General features: G+C 42.1%; 2 protein-coding genes across 2 annotated transcripts; both read left to right on the forward strand.

Moving 5' to 3' along the window:
* Positions 1 to 9,451: 9,451 nt before the first annotated feature.
* On the forward strand, positions 9,452 to 14,097 carry gar1 (GAR1 homolog, ribonucleoprotein). The gene is made up of 7 exons (XM_086137482.1): positions 9,452 to 9,529; positions 9,752 to 9,936; positions 11,074 to 11,228; positions 11,311 to 11,370; positions 11,445 to 11,571; positions 13,559 to 13,693; positions 13,772 to 14,097. The coding sequence occupies exons 2-7, from the start codon at positions 9,765 to 9,767 to the stop codon at positions 13,780 to 13,782; spliced, it is 660 nt and encodes a 219-aa protein (XP_085993608.1). The 5' UTR covers positions 9,452 to 9,529; positions 9,752 to 9,764; the 3' UTR covers positions 13,783 to 14,097.
* A 649-nt stretch (positions 14,098 to 14,746) lies between these two features.
* Positions 14,747 to 20,383, forward strand: LOC147208568 (alcohol dehydrogenase class-3). Its single transcript, XM_086137467.1, has 9 exons — positions 14,747 to 14,897; positions 15,338 to 15,439; positions 15,515 to 15,656; positions 15,742 to 15,829; positions 17,830 to 18,049; positions 18,422 to 18,682; positions 19,030 to 19,165; positions 19,858 to 19,996; positions 20,077 to 20,383. The coding sequence occupies exons 1-9, from the start codon at positions 14,880 to 14,882 to the stop codon at positions 20,099 to 20,101; spliced, it is 1,131 nt and encodes a 376-aa protein (XP_085993593.1). The 5' UTR covers positions 14,747 to 14,879; the 3' UTR covers positions 20,102 to 20,383.
* The last annotated feature ends 1,048 nt before the right edge of the window (positions 20,384 to 21,431 follow it).

Below are 21,431 nucleotides of genomic sequence, written 5' to 3' on the forward strand. Positions count from 1 at the left end.
GTGTCGCCATACAGTAATCCCTCATTTATCACGGTTAATGGGGACCAAAAACACCCACGATAAACGAAAATCCGCGAAATTGCGACCAATTAACTTTTTTTTTAAAGTCCGCAAACAGTCTGCGAGAAGCTGCGAAAGTCAGCAAAACCGCAGAGAGTCACATAGAGCAACATATACAGTACTGTACTCCATGTATATGAATTCTTTTTTTTTATTTTTTTTTTATGGATATGTTTGAAAAAATCCGCGATACACTGAATATTCGATAAACGAACCGCGAAATAGCGAGGGATCGTTGTACACAATGTCATTATCCCACAAATGCACCAGCAAGATGGCAGGGGAAAAGATGGCTAAAAATATGCCCAAGTAATTCGGTATAATGCCGTCAAATCTTGTTAAAACATTTGATAATGCACAGGACTGCTGGCATGCTTATCTCTAAATGTAGTTTGTATGCTGTCAATTCACAAAAGCACACAAACATATACTGGCACTGGCGGAGCCAGAACACTGCCAACTGAAGGAATTTGCTATAGAGCATAAGCATGCAGCCCATCGTGCTTTTACACCCGTGTTTACCAACTTTTACTGAGCTCGGACTCCTATTTTACATTGGGAAATTCTCACACCTCACCACCAAACAAAAATCTCACCAAACGTATACAGTACATAAGAAATACTGCTCATCTTATTTCCTGACTAACTTTGGGCAAGAAGCAGGGTCCACCCTGAACTGCTCGCAGCCAATCGCAGGGCCAAAGTACCTGGAAAAAAACCCACACGGGCATGGTGAGGCCATGCAAAGTCCAAGGCTGGAGCCAGGATTTGAACCCACAACCTCAGCCCGGGTTTGAATCTACAACCCCAGAACTGTGAGGCGGATGTGCCAAGCAGCCATCCATTGTGCAGTCAGGTCTGTACTAAATACATCCCAGTTTTCAAGCAAAATAAGTACAATTGGATCAGTGAGTTCGAAAAAAGCTGAAAGTACAGCAGATACGAGATGTGCGGTGGATGTCATGTTTCATTCAGAAATTTGACAACAGGGCACATCAAACCATCAGAATCATTGAAGAAATCATTTAACTAAAAATATTATTATAATCATCTTTTTCATATTTTTAAAAAATTATTCCGTTGAGAAGCACGGGTACAAACAATCGAGATGGAAGGCAATCTCCAAGTGCCCATTTCAGAGATCCGTGATCTCCCGAGCAAACTTTACATTATCAGCCTTGTGCACCTCGCCCTCACGTCGGAAACAAGAAAATCATCCATCCATCCATTTTCCGAACCGCTTGATCCTCACTAGGGTCGCAGGGGTGCTGGAGCCTATCCCAGCTGTCTTCGGGCAGTAGGCGGGGGACACCCTGAATCGGTTGCCAGCCCATCGCAGGGCACACAGAGACAAACAACCATCCACGCTCACATCCACACCTAGGGACAATTTTAGAGAGTTCAATCAGCCTGCCACGCATGTTTTTGGAATGTGGGAGGAAACCGTAGTACCCGGAGAAAACCCACGCAGGCCCGGGGAGAACATGCAAACTCCACACAGGGAGGCCGGAGCTGGAATTAAATCCCGGTACCTCTGCACTGTGAAGTTGACGTGCTAACCACTGGACTACCGGGCCACCTCCAAGAAAATCAGTATCTTTTAAATGCTTTTTCTATAATGCTACAATTGTTTCGAATCACTGACTCCAGTTATCGGACTCAGGCGATGTGTTTTTATATCCAGGGGCACGAGCTGGCAGGAAACTCACGACAGAGAGCGAACCTGTTTTAATACTTTTGTGAGTGGCTCAGATTTGCATTTTTTTTCCAAGTAATGTCACATTTCACACAAATGTGTTTGCTCGTTCTGTCAAGACGTAAGCTTGGGGAGTGACACACAAACACACACACACACACACACACACACACACCATCGCACACATCTTTATACAAATGATGTTTAGCCCTTTATCACGCCTGTCGCATACGCATGATCAATGACATCACTGGAAGTTTTGTATAAATAATTTGAAGAAGTAGTCTGTATGTGTGTCCTGTTGTGTTGTGGGATTCAAGGGTGAGGAGGGCGGTTATTTGGGGCTCTGCGGTGAAGATTACCCATGTGCCATAGGGAATCTAATGCAATTACGAGTGTTTGCTTACACCATGTGTCCCCTTCCGTCTGCGCTGCAACCGCCGCCATCCTCCCCATTCAACCGCTATGTTTGTTTTCTGTATTTGCATCCTCCCCACCTCTTCCCCATCATCACCCTTCTTCCATATTTGCCCACCCGCTCCCCCAAGTCTTCAATTTCACTAATTAAAGTAAACCAATAAGGTGGCGATGAAGGGAGAATAAGACGTGTTTGAAGGCTGGATTGAACTAACGGCAATTCAAAAGTCAAAAGAGACATGGAGGGGATGGTGGTGGGGGTCTAGGAGGTGGGTGGGACCGTTTGTTATGTGAGTGTTGGGGAGAAGATGAGAGGGTGGAGGTGGGGACCTGCCAAAATATACATTATTTATCACACAAGAAAGAGAGAAGGCCACAGAGGGAGAAGAGCAGGTTTGCCTGAGAGATTAGTGATGGCCTGCTCATTATTAGTTTGAGCTCGCATTTGCCTTTTCAAGAGTGCTAATACTTTGTACAGCCACACTGCAGCACTAGCAGCAATGTAAATGATTGATTAGTTCCCTTACTTTCTAATCTCATGACTAAAATCAAATGAAGGATTAGATTAGATTAGATTAGATTAGATTAGATTAAGATGAACAAAACGAGGATTGTGGTATCGTATCAAGATAAATTCATTCAATTTCTGTTTTTTAACCAAGTGTTGTTTCAAATTAGGGCTTCAATAAAAATACACTTCCAATTCAGGACTGGCATTTCGAAATGAAGGTTTGAAAATGACAGTTTATGTTTTCAGAACAAGGTTCGAGTTTCAAAAGGGGAGTTCAAGGCAGGTTTAGGCTCTCAAATGATGATTTGGTTTCAAATCTGGGTTCAGGTTTCAAATTAGGTTTCCAACACATTTTTCCGGTTTTAAAATAGGGTTTCAAATTTGAGTTTCAAGTCTGATTTAGTGTTTCAAAGACATATTGGGGTTCAAATTTGGGTTTCAGCCAATGATAGGGTCCCAAATTGTGCTTTTAAAATACGCTTAAGGTTTCAAGACAGGATTAAGGTTTCGAACTGGAATTTCAAACCAAGTTTAGGGTTTTGAACAAGAGCCAGGATTAGGGTTTCAAGTCAAGGCTATGATTCATGAGTAGAGTTTCAAGATGGGGTTTGTGATTAAAACGTGTTAGGGTTTCTAGCTAGGGTCAGGGTTTCAAAGTAGGCAAGTCATGAGTTTTCAAGTTAGGGTTTCAAAGTAGGGGTTCAAACATGGATAGGGGTTTCAAATGTGGGATTCAAACAGTCTTAAGTTTTCAAAGTGAATAATAAAACTTTAATATCAATGGCAATTTTGTCATGTCACGTTTTATCAATAAGTCTCATAAAACAAGCTAACAGCCCATCGCCACCTTCCGCTCACTCTTTTTAGCAAAAGTCTCTTCAGCACTCCATGTTTGCCTTTTAACTCCCAAAACCTTGACGGCAAACACAAACACGCACACATTACTTTAATATCATCGGTAGTCGTGAATGTACACAATGAAATGTCACCAGGGTATGCTCACAATAAGTAAGTCCAACCTCAACACACCCACGACACCCCCAACCCCCACACACCCCCCCCCCACACACACACAAAACTAGTCCCCCCCCCCCCCCCCCCGACCCCATACACGTTAACTTATTGGACATGATTCTCCATCATAGGCTCTTCAGGGGGAAGTCATAAATCGTTTTTTCTTTTTAATATCAGAAAGATGGAAGGTGCATTTACAAGACAAGAACCACATAAAAATATTCGACAGAAAATGCTAATCGGCGGATTTGGTGTTTGCGCAAGACACTTAGTAGTGTTTGCATTAGTATTAAAAGGAGCAGTCACTACAATTTAGTCGTGGTTGCAGTCGTAAGAAATTGTGTCGACAAATGTTGGAAGCAGCAGTAGGTCGTCGTCGGAGTAGTTTGAAGTGTTGGTAGTTGTAGTTATTATGAGAGACCGTGGTTGTAGTACAGGTCGTTTTAGTGATTATAATCGTAGCACCGGTTGTTTTAATCGAAGATGTAATCACAATAGTAGTAAGCAATCGTAAGTAGTAACAGGTATGTGTTGCAGTCATAGGAGTGGCTGCAGCACTACTAGCAGTAGTCGTAGATAGCGATAGGAGTGGTTGCAGCAGTTAGTCATCGTAGTAATAAGTATTAATGGCTTTGACAGTAATCATAGTAGCAGTAGTGGTAGTTTTCACTGTGTTTATGTTTGTACCAGGAGTAATAATAGCAGTAGTAGGTGTTGTCCTATTTGTTCTACTTTGTAATAGTAATTCATTGTAGTAGTACGCATTGTGGTAGAAGTAGTAGTATTCGCAGTAGTAGTAGTACTAGCCGCCATAGTCGTAGTAGTAGCAGTAAGTAGTGGTGTTGGTCGTGGTTGGAGGATTAATTGTCGTTGTACTTGTGCTCGTCGTACTTGTGAGTATTTGTGTAATAGTGTTACTCGTAGTAGAAGTAATGGCGATGCTTTTACTGGTAGTAACAGTAGTAATAGTAGTCGTTATTGGTGGTAGTTAGTGTCAGTACTCATTAGTGGTCCGTTGTAGTATTAGTATAAGTTACTCATAGCTGTAAGTAGTGGTTAATGATTGTGGTGAAGAGTAGAAGTAGTAGTAGTAGTGAAGAGGATTAGTTTTAGTTTTATTGGTAGTAGTTAACAGTAGTACCAGTTTGCGGTATGGCTAGTAGTAGTTAGTTAGTCGTATCAGTTAGTAGTTAGTAGTATCAGTTATTAGTGAAAGTGTTTTTGAAAGGTGTCAGCCAGAAATATGTCATCGCCGTGTAAACATTTTTTCCCCACTTTTCATTGAAAAGTGTCAGGTGCAGCCACGAAGAGTCAACTTGCGGCGTTGGACAATTCTTACTATTGTAACTTCACAGACATTCCTGGAGTCACTTGAGCCCCAAGTCGGTTTGCGAGGCAACTCAATCTCAAAGTGCTCCCCTTGTGATCTTTCCCTCTGAGATTAGAGCATAAACATACACAAATCTCTCGCCTTCCCTCAATATCGCTGCTTCGTGAAGAAGCTATTCAGCCGCCGCCGCCGCCGCCGCCGTCAGCTGGGTGTTGCCGCTGTTATGTTGCAGGTCAAAGTCACCCATTTGAAAATACAGCTCATGGTTTCTGTTTCTGGAAGATGTGACGATTCACAATTACAGTATTCTTGTTATTGTTATGATCAACCCTCCTGTTTTGATGTTTTAGTAACAATTTTAAATTTTACATACATTTTGGGGCTGTTTGATACACGTTATTTTGACAATATAAGCAATGTATTTACAATGATTTTGAATGGAAAGATAGTCTTCGGTACCTCCCATGACTTCCACCATTTTGCTCATTTCCAGGGGACGGTTTTAAAGTCATTTTATTGTTTTGTTTGTTTTTCAATTTAGCTACAATAACCACTCCACTAATTACAACATTATGTGTTCACAGTAACTACTATTTGTCACTTAACAAGCGGTACATTAATCGTTACACTTTTACATACTACTGTTGTAGGACAACTGCATTTTACGTGTGATGCAAAACTGTGCACGAGCTGACACCTGTGTACTACTCGTGTCATGTTCTGTTCTTGTGTATCTCCAGCAGGTGGCAGAGGAGGGACTCTCCTCCGGGTCGGACACCTGTTGCTCATGTAATCCATCCATCCATCTATCCATTTTCGGATCCGTTTTATCCTCACAAGGGTGCTGGGGGGTGCTGGAGTACCCAGAGAAAACCCAAGCAGGCCCGGCGAGAACATGCAAACTCCACACAGAGAGGCCGGAGCCGGGATCAAACCCACGACCTCTGCACTGTGAGGTCGATGCACTAACCACTGGGCCGCCGCTCATGTAATCAAGCCGACCATATAAGGAGTTCTCTGTCTTCCACGAATCCTAGATGTCCCCACCGTTCATGTTTTCCGTTTTCTGATTCCGCCTAGTTGTCTTTGTTTACCTTTGTAAGTTGTTTGTTGTTGTTGGTCACGGGTTTTGTATTGCACCTATTTTGGATTTTTCTTTCCAATATTTGAGAGGCTATTTCCGTTAATATTTTGTTCCTTGCGTTTTTGGCTCACTCATTATCCCAGTGTTGTACCAGCGAGTTTTGTTGTACTGTGTCGGTCTCGCGACCTGTTTTTTCTGTAATAGATGTTTTTGTTCATTCATTCTGAGTTCATGTTTCTGGAGTTCAATTCTATTCTGTCTGGACTTTCCCGAAATCTGACAACTACTACATTTAGTTGTCCTACTACTCAACCAAAGTGTTCCTTCTCGTGGGCAGAAATATCATACAGAAGTGGTACGCGGAAGTGCAAAAAAACGTTTCCATTAAGTCATTCTACGAGTGCACTGAATTGTCTTACTGGTGAAGACAAACACCGTACCAGTACATCGTCCTCAAGATGGATAAGGACACCAAATAAATGCTCAAAGGCTTTTCCATAGGAAAAGTCATAGTCTAGTGGTGGGGTGGTGGGGGTTCACACTGACCATATGGTTGTAGTGTATGAAAGAACCAAATCTAATGCAGGATAGTTAAATGGAACAAAGGTCAGCACGTGTTGATTTTTAGACAGCTTATCAGTCAAACTGCATCACACTAGCACTGCACCGCCAAAGACACACAAAGGAGCGCTGCCGTAGCACCTTAGTGGAAATCTCACAACCACTACCTTCAGTCAGACGCAACACAACAGCAGCTTAGAGGCTGTCATGCACATACCTTCTCATGTGTGTTTACCTGCCTGCTGCTGCCGGGTAATAATGGCATGTTTGGTCTGTTTCATCGTCTATTTCGGTTTGCTGTGAAACACACTTATGCACACACACACACACACACATTTTGATTGGCAGGTTACAGAATAGGCAAACATATGGTCTCCATGAAAAAGAGCATGATACAGTCATTATCAAGGTCGGTGGTTTGAACCCAAAATAACAACCACTGAACGTTCCATTAATAACGTCTATTATCCTCTTAACGTATGTCATCGCTCTGTTTTCCAAACGCATTTGGTGTTTGTGCAAGACACTTAATCGGCCCCGTTTGCGCAAACCAACGTCTGGAACGCGGCACTTGCACAGTGTATTATGTCAAAGTGTGTTGCCCATGTGGAAAATGTCAACATGGGCCCCAGTTTAAAAGTCATTTTGTCAAGAAGTGTTGGGCTCAAGCTGAGAAGTTGGAGGCTTTTGTGGCGATTAAATTGTTACAAAGAACACTTCATAAGTAGTTTTAGGAGGAGGTGGAGTAGCAGTTGCAACGGGAGTAGTCCGAAATTGTAGGCATAGTGGTGGTGGTTGCAGTAGAAGTAGTGGTGTTAGTGGTGGTAGTAGTAGTAGTGTTGGTGGTAGGAGAAGGAGTCAGTAATGGTAGTAGTATTAGTAGTAGTAGTCATAGTCTGGGTCATCATCATAGTAGAGTTATTACTACCACCACATCAAGTAGTTAGTCGTAATGGTTGTAGTGGTAGTAATAGTAGTAGTGATCGTAATAGCAGTGGGGGTAATGGAAATAGTAAGAGTAGTAGCAGCAATAATAATTATAGTAGTAAGAGGAGGAGGAGGTGTGGTCTGTAATTGTCACCAAATCCTTTCTCATTTTGTTGTACTAGCATTGCTAATAAAAATACTGTCGTAGTCATCGTAGTCACGGTAGTAGTGGTCACAGTAGTATTTGTGATCATAGTAATAACGTTGTGGTAGTAGCAGCTATCATCAGCTACTAGTAATCATGGCCGTAGTGGTGATAGTAGTTGTGCTGGTGGTGATACTTCACAATTTTTCCATCTTAGCTTCCACTCCCATATATTCTTTGATGAGCGAAGGGACAAGAGAGATGTCTGAACCTCCTTGAGTATCAATTTTCACCCCGACGTGACCCTTCCGGAGGTTTGCGAGGTTCAAGCGCGTGGGTTCCCGCTCGTCTTCCTCGCCAAAGATGATAGGTCATAATGGTGGCGTGAGACACAAACTTGCCTTTATAAATCGGTTCCAGCATGTCCGCTCGCACCTGCTCCCTCTACTCAACCGCCTAAACAAAAATGAGCGTTTGGCCAGGCTACAGAGTAACTTGAGATGAGCGTATGAATGATGTCATTTTAATGAAGGATGTCGCATGTGGCAAGAATTTGTCATGTTGTCTCTAGGATGAACAGAATGATGCATGAATAGAAAAGCGATGTTTTAATTTTGATTGTCAATGTATGGACAGGAACGCATGACTTTTTACGTGACAGAATACTGTCATCTAGTGGCCATTTACTACAACATCAACAAAGGAGAAGGGTACCGGAGGAAGATTTTTTTGTTTTAAATACATTTTGAAAAATTGGATATCACAATACAAATAAAATTATAAATAAAACCTTGTAAACCACGAATACGGTAAAAAGTAAAACGGAATCATTTAAAATTACGCTTAATTTCATGTTAAATGTCGAAGTGAATGCAAGGATATTTACTGAAGTCACACATTGGAAATCTGTAGAGTTTACGTGCCAGGTGCCAAAAGATTGTTTTTTTGTTTTTTCAGCTAGCAATAGTAGTAGTAATAGTCGTGGTAGTAGTAGTAGTGTATGGCGAGCCCTTTCAGTATGACTAGCCCTTTGAGCGTGTATTGCACATCCTTGATATCAGACATTAGTTAGTATATTACACGAGTTCGGCCTTTTTCAGCACTAGTTGGACACTTAGCCACACTAGTCCATGCACTTTGTAGGAGAAATTGTAGGATTTAATTATTATTATTTGGGTGTCAATTACATGCGAATCAAGGCTTTTCGTGGCCCAATCCCACACAAAGAGCGGCGCTTGACTATACAGTAAATAAACATGTTGTTTAAACGTAAATGTTTAGAATCTAAACGTTTACATTGTAAGGTTTGATTGCATACTACAGTTGGGGGGGGGGGGGGGGGTAAATATTATGATTCCAGTCATTCCACTAGTTCGCTGAATTGTCTTACACGTGGGGACGAAGAGCGTACTAGTACATTGACCTAAAATGGATATCAGTTGTAATATAACAACAAATATACATTTACTGTAATAATATATAATACATAATAAAAATGTTCAAACGGCTGTGTTATTGAGTGACACGCGTCAAATATTAGGCCAATATTACTATGTATTATCATGTTACATCTATATTTAATATTTCATCCTTAACTAATTTGCTCAGTGCATTACTCTGTCTCATCAAAGACTACAACACTGCATGTCCAAATGCGGTAGGTAATTGCGACACTTTGCGTCCGCTCATCACCACACTGACAACAAACAGCTTTACGGCCGAATGTAGTCACACGTGTTGTTGCACGGAGAACTTGGAGTTTTTAGTCGCTGTCCAAGTCATAGGTAACGAAAATAAAATACAATCTAAATGCTTTTGTAAACGTCTCACCCTTTTCATTTTGTGTTTGAAGAGTTTTGCGTCGTGACGTGTAGTAAAAGTTCATTGTTTTTCTTCCATATATGGATAAGTTATTTATGCAGTCGGATTTTGCTAGCAGCTTGTCTTGCAGTGTTGTGTTCAGCCGACAAGCCAACATTCTGATGATTGTTTGTTTGTTTTTCCAGATCATTTTAAAGAATGTCTTATAGAGGAGGCGGTGGAAGAGGTGGAGGGTTTAACAGGGGTGGTAGAGGAGGCTTCGGCGGCGGTAGAGGAGGCTTCGGCGGTGGGAGAGGAGGCTTCGGCGGCCGTGGTGGAGGTCGCGGTGGTTTCAGACAGCAAGACTATGGACCGCCCGAATACGTTGTTGGTGAGATGTTCATGCATGAAAACAAATGCAAGCCGATGTCAGAGCAGTATGAATCCAATTATACAAAAAATACACTTCCGTCTTTTGATGAGCAAGAGCATAGAGGTAATCATTTAACCGAGTATTGCTGAATTAAGTATGTTGGAAACAAAGCTTCAAATGGCACGGTACAGAAGAACCAATTTAATACTTTGGATAGTTGGCATTATTGTTGAAATTGGGATTATCTTTACTACCGTATTTAATATTTCGAAGAGCAGTAGTTGTATTTTGGCTTCTCCCATCTGGTGTGCATACCGCAAACCAATGGAGAAAGACGACCGTTCATACCAGAGTTGGCGAACGTTTGTTGTTTAGGCAAGAAATTTCATCTGTACTGTATATTACATATACAATACATTTGACAATAAAGTTTATCCAATCCAAATCCAAAAAACGTTATTAATATGAGATCCAGAGGGATCCTATGACAGTAAAAAAAGACGAGATCGGTAAATAAATATAAGCATAAAACTAAGCCTTCTCCGGAAAATAAATATAAACATAAAACCAAGCCTTCTACAGTGATCAACGTCCAACATACAGACAGGCATGTTCGCCAGTGGTTTCACTTTCTGGAATGAAATAACATTCATAAGATAAGATAAGATAAGATAAGATACCCTTTATTTGTCCCACACTGGGGAAATTTACAGCCTCCAGCAGCAAGAATGTAGATTCATGGGATGTCCGAAACGTGGACACCGCAGCAACTTAAAAATGCAAAAGAAAAATGGGCATTTGTGTATTTCACAGGGCAGCTGCAATATTTTTCCAACATGTAGTTTATTTATTTACTGTCTAATTGGTTTCCGTTTTTGTCTTAATCTATATATTTTTTCTGTTTTTTGTGTTAATTTGTGCATTTTTCCAATGTGTTTTTGTTGTGATATTGATGTATTTTTCATCTGTTTTTGTCGTTTTTATTAGTATTTATTCACGGCGTTGAGGCTACAGTTAAACTTGTTTGATGGGTAAAAAAAATCTTTTTGTATATATGTATTTCAGGATTTCAAGATAATGCATCCACTGATAATATCACTTTTTAATTGTCCCTAAATACTGTAATTAAATAATTTTGTAACATGCACTCCATAGCTTTAGGAGAGTTTGTGCATCCCTGTGAGGACGACATTGTGTGCAAATCCACGACTGAGGAAAACAAGGTTCCCTACTTCAATGCACCAGTATACCTGGAAAACAAGGAGCAGATCGGAAAAGTGGATGAGATATTTGGACAACTGCGGGAATTTGTAACCTTTTCACTTCAAACGTCTGTTTAATTTGTTTTGTAACCGTCTTGCTGCTTGGATGCTCCTTAACTAACCTTTTCAGTATTTTTCCGTCAAACTATCTGAAAACATGAAGGCATCTTCGTTTAAGAAACTGCAGAAGGTAATAATTCACACCCTGGCTCCACGCAAATATGCATCAAACTGTGTATCTAATTGGTCAATGTTCTTGTTTAGTTTTATATAGATCCAATGAAGCTCCTTCCACTGCAGAGGTTCCTCCCAAGGCCGCCTGGCGAAAAGGGTCCACCAAGAGGGGGCCGAGGAGGCGGTAGAGGTGGTGGACGGGGAGGCGGTCGTGGAGGTGATGAATTTTCTTTCACTTTATTTGATCCCAGTATTTTATTGCTGAGTATATGTCCTTAGTTTGTAGTCACGGTTTGTCAGTAGTCGTGGCCAGATACTTACCATGGTTTAAAGGTCACACTTTGGTTCATATTCAGCATATTTTTTTTCTTTTTAAGACATTTTTTAAAAACTGATGTGAGAGAGTGAGAACTTGCGAGAGATCCATGGTAAATGGGCTGTTACTTAAATAGCGCTATTTGATAGATGGATAGACAAACAGATTTCAGAATGTGATAAACCCAAGGATGGGTGGTTTTTAAAAGATTTTTTTGAAAGTGATACATTAATCGTTTGTCTTTTTACATCAGTACTTTAAGAATGTGCAGGGTCATTAGTTTTTGCTTTTAGGTCGGTGCAACATCACTACTTTGAGGAAATGAATTTTAGGAAAGTACAGTATCTCTAAGCTATGTACCGTAAATTCCGGGCTACAGACTGCACCTGATTAAGAGCCGCATGGTCAGATTTATGAAGAAAAATCAATTTTGTAATTATATGCGCCGCATCGTATTACAAACCGCTGGCCAATGAGTAGGTGGGGGTTTGCTTCTGCGGGGGTCCCCGCTGAACCCCCGCAGAAAAAACGCAACAATTTCTTCAGGTTAAAATAATCTCCATATTTTTAAGAGCATGATAAATGCATTTGCACAACGAAATTACGCTGAAACACATAATAAGAGGCCAGACAAAGAGAGATCTTGATGCGCATTTGCGTAATTACGAGGAGAAATACTGCAGCCCACTAGGCTTTAAATAGAATAATGCAAATCATATAAATGGGAAAAGATGTATGAAATTATTTCTATAGTCAGCCGCTTAAAAATGATCATCGGTGGCAGCTTTAGGCCTGATGCTGCGCAGCTCAAAACACAGGTAAAATGTGTTCTCTCGTGGCCACTTGTTTTCAGTATGACAGAGGAGTCACCTTTTTTATTTACATTCCGAGTGAGCAAATGTGCATGGGTCTTTTTGGTTGTCTTTTTACACTGGCTCAGTTCTTCTTGCCGGAGCCTCCACCTTTGCACCATCGACTCGTCTATGCCAAGATTACGGGCAGCAGCTCGATTTCCTTCTTTAACAGCCAGAGTGATGGTTATGAGTTTAAAATCTGCATCATATGCTTTTCGTCTGGTATTCTCCATGTTGATCAGTGTTAGAAGAAAGACTGCAATAAGAAAGTTGTGATTACCGGTAATCATACAATTTCCTTGGACCTCTGTGTACCTTTCATTCATTTTATTGGTCGACTGTTGCCAGGTAACACATTTTTCGCCGCTACGGCAAAAGAGCGGAAGTTGTGATTATTCATACAATCTCATTGGACCTCAGTGAACTACTCATTCATTTTATTGGTCCATGTTTTTCCCGCGATGGAAAAAAAATAATTAAAAAGCCGCTTCATATTACACGCTGCAGTGTTGAAAGTGTGGAAAAAAGTAGCGGCTTGTAATCTGGAATTTATGGAACTTCTTTTTCGGAACGTACAAGATCAATCGTAGGGCTGACACGATTTATCCACTTGTCACACCGACGATCAAAATTGTGAACAATTAATTTAATATTGGTTGTGTTGTTTGTTTATGTTTTCATTTGGCAGTTTGTTTATCTCACAAAACCTTATCCTGTGCTTCTCCCGCTGGCTTTATGAGATGTCTGTCACAGTGGTGATGATCCGAGTCATCTGTGATGTAAACAAAAGCCGTGTGGGTAATGCAGTGTCATGGCTGAACCTTTATTTTACACGTCATCAAAAGTGCTTACGATGATGCAAATCTGTTAATCAAGTAGACACGAGGCTAAAAGGTGATGCGGTTACTCTTCGTGTTCTTTGCCCAATTTTATTTGTTGGAACTCAGATCTTCTTCTATTGTATGTCTAAAACTACCACTTAATAGTACCCTTCATTTTTCTCAAAAATTGACACCAAAATGCTGCTGTTTCAGGTGGATTCCGGGGTGGAAGAGGTGGAGGTGGCAGAGGTGGAGGTTTTGGGAGAGGTGGAGGTTTCGGGGGAGGAGGACGTGGAGGTGGCGGCTTCAGAGGAAGAGGAGGAGGTGGCGGAGGACGTGGATTCAGAGGCAGGACCACATCCTGAATATCATTTGTGTTTTATTGTGTCGTATCAGCCTTTTTGAACTTCTTTGTTGTATTTGAAGGTGGAAGATGATCTTCTGTGGGTCCACCATTTATCCCAGTCCTCTGTGAAGGTGACAAAGTTGGGAATTGCCTCTTCATTGGATTCACTTTCTTTAGGGTTTTTTTCCCCATAAGTGATGTACTTTTTTATTTTATTTAAAAAGCTTATATTCATGCTTTGGATAATTGATAAACCTCAGTCATGTCAAATAAACCTGAACACATCCATTGACAAATTGTCCTTTGTGATGTATGGACAAATGTAAAAAGGGGGTGGGGGTTACAGGGTCCTGGTTTCTAACTGCAGAAAATCATGTATGTCTTGATTAAATGTTTTTGTGTAAAATATTGTAGTATTTTTATTCTAAAGCCTTCCAGTGACCATTTGCTGCTGTTGAATTAAAGCTTTTGCTAGCTTGATTTATAACCATGGTAATTAGAATTCGACAATTTTATGGTTTTAATCTCTCTTTGTTAAACAACACACAAGGCCATGGGATAACAGGTCTTAACAAATAGTGGACGAAGTCCACTTTGGTCTATTCATCTGAAGTTTGCATACAGAAACATATATAATAAAAGAATAGACTTTTTTGGTGTCAAATGTATTAACATTTTATGCGGTAGCGTTTCTCAAAACCCGGCGACCACGGTTCTTCCGACGTCATTTCTATTCTCGATTCGGATTGGTCTCGACGTCTTTTCCAGCTCGCCTTCTTCTCGCGTATGAGACTCACAGCTCTCCGGGGCCGAGGGTTCATCCTTTTACCACCCCGGAGGGGGTTGCTGTCTCTGATTGTTGACATTCGCTCTACAGGTTTGTAGATTACCAGGGCTCACCACGTGGAGGTTGTCATCAACGTGAGCCATTTCCAGCTCGCCTTGCAGGGGCTACTGAGTACAGGAGAAACAGCGCTACTTGATGACCAAATATGTTTTTGTAAATACTCTGGGAAAAAAAATCCACGTTTTGCGGAATGTCAATGTTTCTTGAGATGGAAAAAAATGAACACATTTTTGGTTGGTTGAGAGCCGCTCCGGAAGTACGTCATATGAGTTCCTTGTTTAATTGGTCAAACGGTCATCAGTAGGCTGGGCACACCTCTCTTGCTAAAACAGTGAAGAAGCATGGCGACGTCTGGTAAGGTGGGTAAAATCTGCGAACTTCGCATTTTTAATGTAAATATCACCAATATTACCGGATCTTAATTAATCTTTGAAAGTTCATAACGGGAGCTGCGTTTGGTTGTCGTTTATTGACACTTTAAATCAGTGGAAGTTGTTCGGTACGACTAATAATTAGTTACATGATCCTGTCAAAGAAGGAAAACATGGCAGAACTACTGTTGGCTGGATGGCGAAAGTAAACAAACAAGGATGGAATTTACGTATTAAACTAACAACGGAGATTTTTCATTCATTATTTGAAACGGGAGGCCTTGCCCACGTTCTTGTGGTTCAAAGTTCAATATACGAAGTTCACACCTATCCTACACTGATAGGTGACACCTCATTGACTCCACGTCCTTACGATAGTTATTCTGCAGTTGAAGCAAAATCGTCACCCTGTGTGATTGACTTTCCAGGTAATCAAGTGCAAGGCTGCAATAGCCTGGGAGTCAGGCAAGCCTCTGACAATTGAAGAGGTGGAGGTGGCCCCACCTAAGGCCCATGAAGTCCGGATTAAGGTAAAGCAAGGCTGGGCAGGGTGATGTACAATCAAGTGGAACTTCCCATGAACATTGACAACTTTTTTTCCCCAGATATTTGCTACCGGAGTGTGCCACACTGATGCCTACACCCTGAGCGGCAGTGACTCAGAAGGAGTATTCCCCGTCATCCTGGGCCATGAAGGCGCTGGCACCGTGGAGAGTGTCGGCGAGGGCGTCACCAAGTTTAAACCAGGTAAGTGGTCTCACACATTTTGGATTTTAAAAGTAGTTATATCTAAGGTGGCTGAGAGATCATTGGTGTGTATATATGTGTCAAGGTGATACTGTCATCCCGCTGTACGTGCCTCAGTGCGGTGAATGCAAGTTCTGCAAGAATCCCAAGACCAACCTCTGCCAGAAAATTAGGTACACTTGTCTCAAAACAATGTTCCAGGAGTTTCAAATATATGCTCAATGAGGACTATTGTAGGTTTCAAACAAGTCCTCGAATAATTTGAGTTTCTCGTTAAAAACAAAATGCGAGAGGATTTTTTTCTGTCTTTGAGACCGTTTCTTTGATGTGCACCACGTGGTCATGTGTAATGATGAGAGCGTGAAACGCTTGCCTATATTTGGAAGCACTTGTGTAGCAGCCAACTGGGAAGTAACAAGGGGGCTTTTCCTACAACACACACAACCACACCTTAAGGCTTGAAACACGTATGCCACAATGCGCACACACACACACACACACACACACACAATATGTAGCACTACAAGGCAAATATTCCAAGGTGGGCATTGGGAAAATTAAAAATGACTTGGCTTTCAAAGAGTTGGGATAGCGTGTGGGCAGTTTTTCATTGGCGAGTCACTATGGCGGCTTTCCGTGATGTCCCTCCTTCAAATGTCAGCTAAACCAACTTGGTCTTTTATTTTCTGGAGCAATGTGTGCTTGTGATCGGAAAACACATCCGTGGATGAGTTTGCTCATATTGCTGTGGAGGCAGTGGGCTCACTCAATGATTGGCCTAGCGTGTATACAGTACTGTAACAAAACGAAGTACCGTACATACATTAACCAAATTCTTAGAGGTATGTCATATCAGAATGAATTTAAAGGGCAAGACAGAGCTGCTAAATGTGACAAATCATCCACATTTTGTTACAGAAGTCACTGAATCCGAACTTGTTACATCCCGGATAATTACAAAAAATGAGTCACATTGCTCATATAAGTTTAAAAATGAGCAAAGACAATTTGTACATAATTGCGATGAGTTTGACAACATGCAACTGTAGACATGGTGTTGTCCAATGTTTGCGCTACCCATTCGCAACGGCACCAATCTTTTCATAGCCAACTGTGTTGGCCCCAGTGCAAAGGGCTCCATGAGATGGTGTCTAGGTATGAGCCCTGACTTGACCAATGTTTTGTCTTGAGATATGAGCAAAATTTGGGATAAGACCCCACCACTAGATAGCGACGACACACTTCACTAAATCCAGCCACCATCAATTCACATTCTTGCAGTGAAAGGAATTTTATCATTTGGTGGCAGTCATGCGCCATTAAGTTGGTTTGACAACTGACCTAAAGATAAATGCACATGAATTTGTATTTTTAAATGCATTATTTTCGTTTTTCAATGAGTTTTGGCCATTTGTCTTTTTTTTCCATTGTTTTAACATTTTATTTTTGAACAACAACAACAACAACAGTATTTATAGAGAACTTTCAAACAGCCATCGCTGCATACAAAGTGCTGTACATGGAGCAATTTAACATGCACAATAAACAGTAAGACAAATCGGTAATAAAGGCGGTAGAAAGCACCAAACAGTAAAACCAAGAACAAATCTAAGTCATGCTGAGTCGAATGCCAAAGAATACAAGTGAGTTTTGAGGAGGGTTTTGAAGATGGGCAGCGAGGAGGCTTGCCGAATGTTCAGTGGGAGGTCATTCCAGAGAGAGGGACCAGCAACAGAAAAGGCTCGATCCCCTCTGAGCCTCAGTTTACTTCTTGGTACTTCTAATAAAGTCTGGTCCACAGACCTGAGGCGCCGGGCAGGTGTGTAGGGGCGGATGAGCTCAGAGAGGTAAGGTGGCGCGAGATTATTCAGAGATTTGAAGTACTGTATCTTGGCCTTTTCTCGACATACATGTTAGATTGTAAAAATCCTGTGCATGTTTGGTCAATCTTGTTTCTTTTAGGCCTTTTGGCATCAGTTTCCAAACTGAACCGCCTGAACTGCGTAGTTCAAGGCTTGTTACAGCTGCTGCTGTTGTGAAAGCGCTATTTAAATCAGGATGTATTGTATTATAACTTGCACTTGATATTGTGTTGACATCGCCCACATGACGAAGGTTTGTGCTCAGTGAAACTTACCAATGTTATGCTTTCTTGGTTCTTCCCATCCTTCAGAGTGACCCAAGGTCAGGGCCTGATGCCCGACGGGACCCCCCGCTTCACCTGCAAGGGCAAGAAAGTGTTCCACTTCATGGGGACCAGCACCTTCTCCGAGTACACTGTGGTAGCGGACATCTCGCTGGCCAAAATCAGTGAGAAGGCTCCTCTTGACAAGGTGTGCCTCCTTGGGTGTGGAATCTCCACAGGATACGGTGCTGCGCTGAACACCGCCAAGGTAGATATACTGAAAAGATCACCTTCTCGTGCAATGTGCTTGCCACATAACCCCTGAGCCAACATTTATCATGCTTCAATTATTCCACTTAGATTATTGCCACTCCCCAAATTGATGCCTCACTTTTCCCCTGAGGCTTGGGTAAATCTAAAGATCGTGATGAAAATATTCGTCATACAAAACAAGATGAGAGAATTGTTTGGAAAAAGAAAACTCGCTTGCTGCATAGACCATGAAACAGTGCACATTGGCACAGTCTCATGGCCCTGCAGCAAGTGTTAACCTGCACAGACTGTACATGTCACAGTACAGCTCACAAAGCTTGATAAAAGTGCCTGAAACATACTTGGTGGGTGGGTCCGTTCCATTCAGGTGGAACCCGGTTCCACGTGCGCCGTCTTTGGCCTGGGAGCCGTCGGTCTGGCCGCCATCATGGGCTGCAAGGTGGCCGGAGCGACGCGCATCATCGGCGTCGACATCAACCCGACCAAGTTTGACAAAGCCAAGGAATTTGGCGCCACCGAGTCTGTCAACCCCAAGGACCACAGCAAGCCCATCAATGAGGTCCTGGTGGAGCTCACCGACGGCGGCGTGGACTACTCTTTCGAGTGCATCGGCAATGTGCAGATCATGGTGAGAAGTTGCGTTTGTGTGTCTGTCAAATAATAATAATAATAATAATGCATTTTATTTATAAGCGCCTTTCAAGAAACCCAAGGACACTTTACAATAACAAAAACAATAAAACACAATACGGGTTGAGCAGCGGCAGCCAAACGCGCCAGCGTTCACTCAACCCGGAAGTCAGAAAGAAACCACAAGGGTGGGAGAGGGGGAGAAAAAAAACCCACGCTCGAACTATCCTCATTTTGAGGATAATTTGAGTTAGGCAAAAAAACCTCCTGCACAAGCATATGACAGTTACAACAGGTCACAAGACATAGTACAACAAGAAGAAATTAACCAGTTGAATATTCCAGCGAGCTGCTCTGGAGGCATGCCACAAAGGTTGGGGTGAGAGCATCATCGCTGGTGTCGCCGCAGCTGGACAAGAGATCTCGACAAGGCCTTTCCAGCTGGTGACTGGACGTGTGTGGCGGGGCACTGCCTTTGGAGGTGATGATTTTTTTTCCGCCTCAGTTTTAAAGTTTGGTGTTTAAAAGTGTAGATTCTCCCCATAAGCTGCAGAGTCTGTAAAACACCACACAATAACTGGTGACACCAGCAAGAGACAATGTTGCTTGTGCAGCCGCTATTCAAAGTATTGCGTGTGGTGGTGGATCTGCAGCTACGTACATCTCGGTAGCCGAGATTTCCGCTACGGTTCGAGGTTGATTGAGCCATAACTGGTTCTTGGAATTGCAATGGCATGAGTCCTGTTTTAACCACACCGCCACCGGCAAGACTACAGCTCCTAGCGATATGCTGGCCCCGCTGAAAGGCTAATGCTCAGGTCGATTGAGTTGCCCAATCACAAAAGGTTCAGCTGTTCAAATCTTGGTTGCTTTGTTTTGCTTTTGCTGCACCAGCAAGACCAGTATGAAAACAACAGAACCATCATTGCAGTGTGTGTGAGACAATTCAACAGAAACTCATAATACATTGTGAGCAACATGGCAGCGATTGATAAGAGAATTGGGCATAATCATTTGCATGGACATAGCAAAGCATTTGAAAATCAAAGAAAAGAGAAACTGTTTTCTAGATATACACAAGTGATACTGTGATGTGGATGTTGAACAAGTAGTTTTGAGAAATTGTGATGACTCAGAAAAAACATAAGACCCCTTCAACATTGTTCCCTGCAGGCTGGAAGAGTGTGGAAAGTGTCCCCAAACTGGTGGAAGACTACATGAGCAAGAAGCTGAAGGTGGATGAATTTGTCACACACACGCTGCCATTCGAGAAGATTAATGAGGGATTTGACCTCATGCATGCTGGAAAGAGGTACGCTCACTCATGCCATAGTCCTTTATTTGATTGATTAAAAGTCGTCCCTAATACTCAGTTTCTTTTTCCTTGTACAGCATCCGCACAGTCCTGACCTTCTAAAGTGCCTCGACCTCTAGTCAAGCAGCTCTCAACTGCTGTACAACTTTGATCCATCCAAAAGCACTAAATGACATGTCATTTTCATTGTCAAAATCAGACATTCCTGAAGAATTTCAAAATGATTGTGACAGTATAATTTAAAAAAGCATTTAAAGATGCCACCTTGCCCCTTTTTTATCTATCTAGCTAGGTCGTTATCTACAGTGTCTATATACAGCAACACATTCCCTTGCACAGTCCTGCTCAAATGTTACAGACATGATTTTAAAAATGGGAAAAGTTCTTTGGGTGTTGTTCTCGGTTCTTTTGCGACTTCGTGGATGAGTCGTCGTCACACTCTTGAAGTAATTTTAGCTGCGTGACGATGAACCGAAACCTTTGTATGTGATGAATATGCAAAGAAGACAGAAATCAGGAAAGGGGCAAATACTATTTCATGGCACTGACAATTCTGTATATAAGATAAGAAAAGATAAGAAAACCTTTATTAGTCTTGCAATGGAGAAATTCCCAATTCACAGCAGCAAAGTAATGAAAGGAAGAAGTAGAACAACAAAATATAGGAGCTGCTGGAAAGGCAGCCACTCTTGCAGCGCCATTTTGAAGTCAAAATAACAAAAACAACACAACACATAGGACACAGACAGTCGTGCAATCTTTACCACTTTTCTGCATACACTTTGTTGTCTGAAGCAGCTATAGATGAAAGAGGAGAGGATCCAAGTGTCCTTTCACCAGTGGGTCAGAGACGTCATGCTGAAAATGTGCACACGTCTGCTACAAGCTAAGTTTTGAAAGCAAACACGAAGCTGTAGCGTCCATTGACGAAAAGAGATTAGTTCACTTCTCCTGTCCCACGTAATCCGCTTCAAACTCCAAGCCGCGACTCCCAGTTCCAAATCCGCATCGGCGCTCCGCGCTAACGCTCCTTTCTTCTCATCGTCGGCTCCTCAAAAGCCTTACATCCATCTAGCCGCAGACCGTTCAACGGCACCGATCTCTCCGCTGAACAAAGCGGGGCTGTGGAAAATGCTGCCCATTACAGGCGCAAGACACAAGCGCCCCGGGACTGTCCAGCAACGACAGTCAAATGCCGCCGACATTCCTCCCAGTCAAAAACAGTGCTGGTATACCCATGCTGCCGAGAAGGCGCAACCACCAAGCACAGTCTCCTCCTTGATGAATGTCGTGGCCAAAAAATGCTGAAAAAAGTCCACATCAGGTCCACACGACATAACAACAAATGCAAAGTGACAAAACAAACACACACACAAAAAAAAAAAAGCAAGGCTCATGAGAGCACTTGCCGACGGCTGCCTACTCGGGCGCC

Source organism: Hippocampus guttulatus, chromosome 2 (genome assembly GCF_054856545.1).
Source record: "Hippocampus guttulatus isolate MCC_2025c chromosome 2, RoL_Hgut_1.0, whole genome shotgun sequence".
NCBI classification, from domain to species: Eukaryota; Metazoa; Chordata; class Actinopteri; order Syngnathiformes; family Syngnathidae; genus Hippocampus; species Hippocampus guttulatus.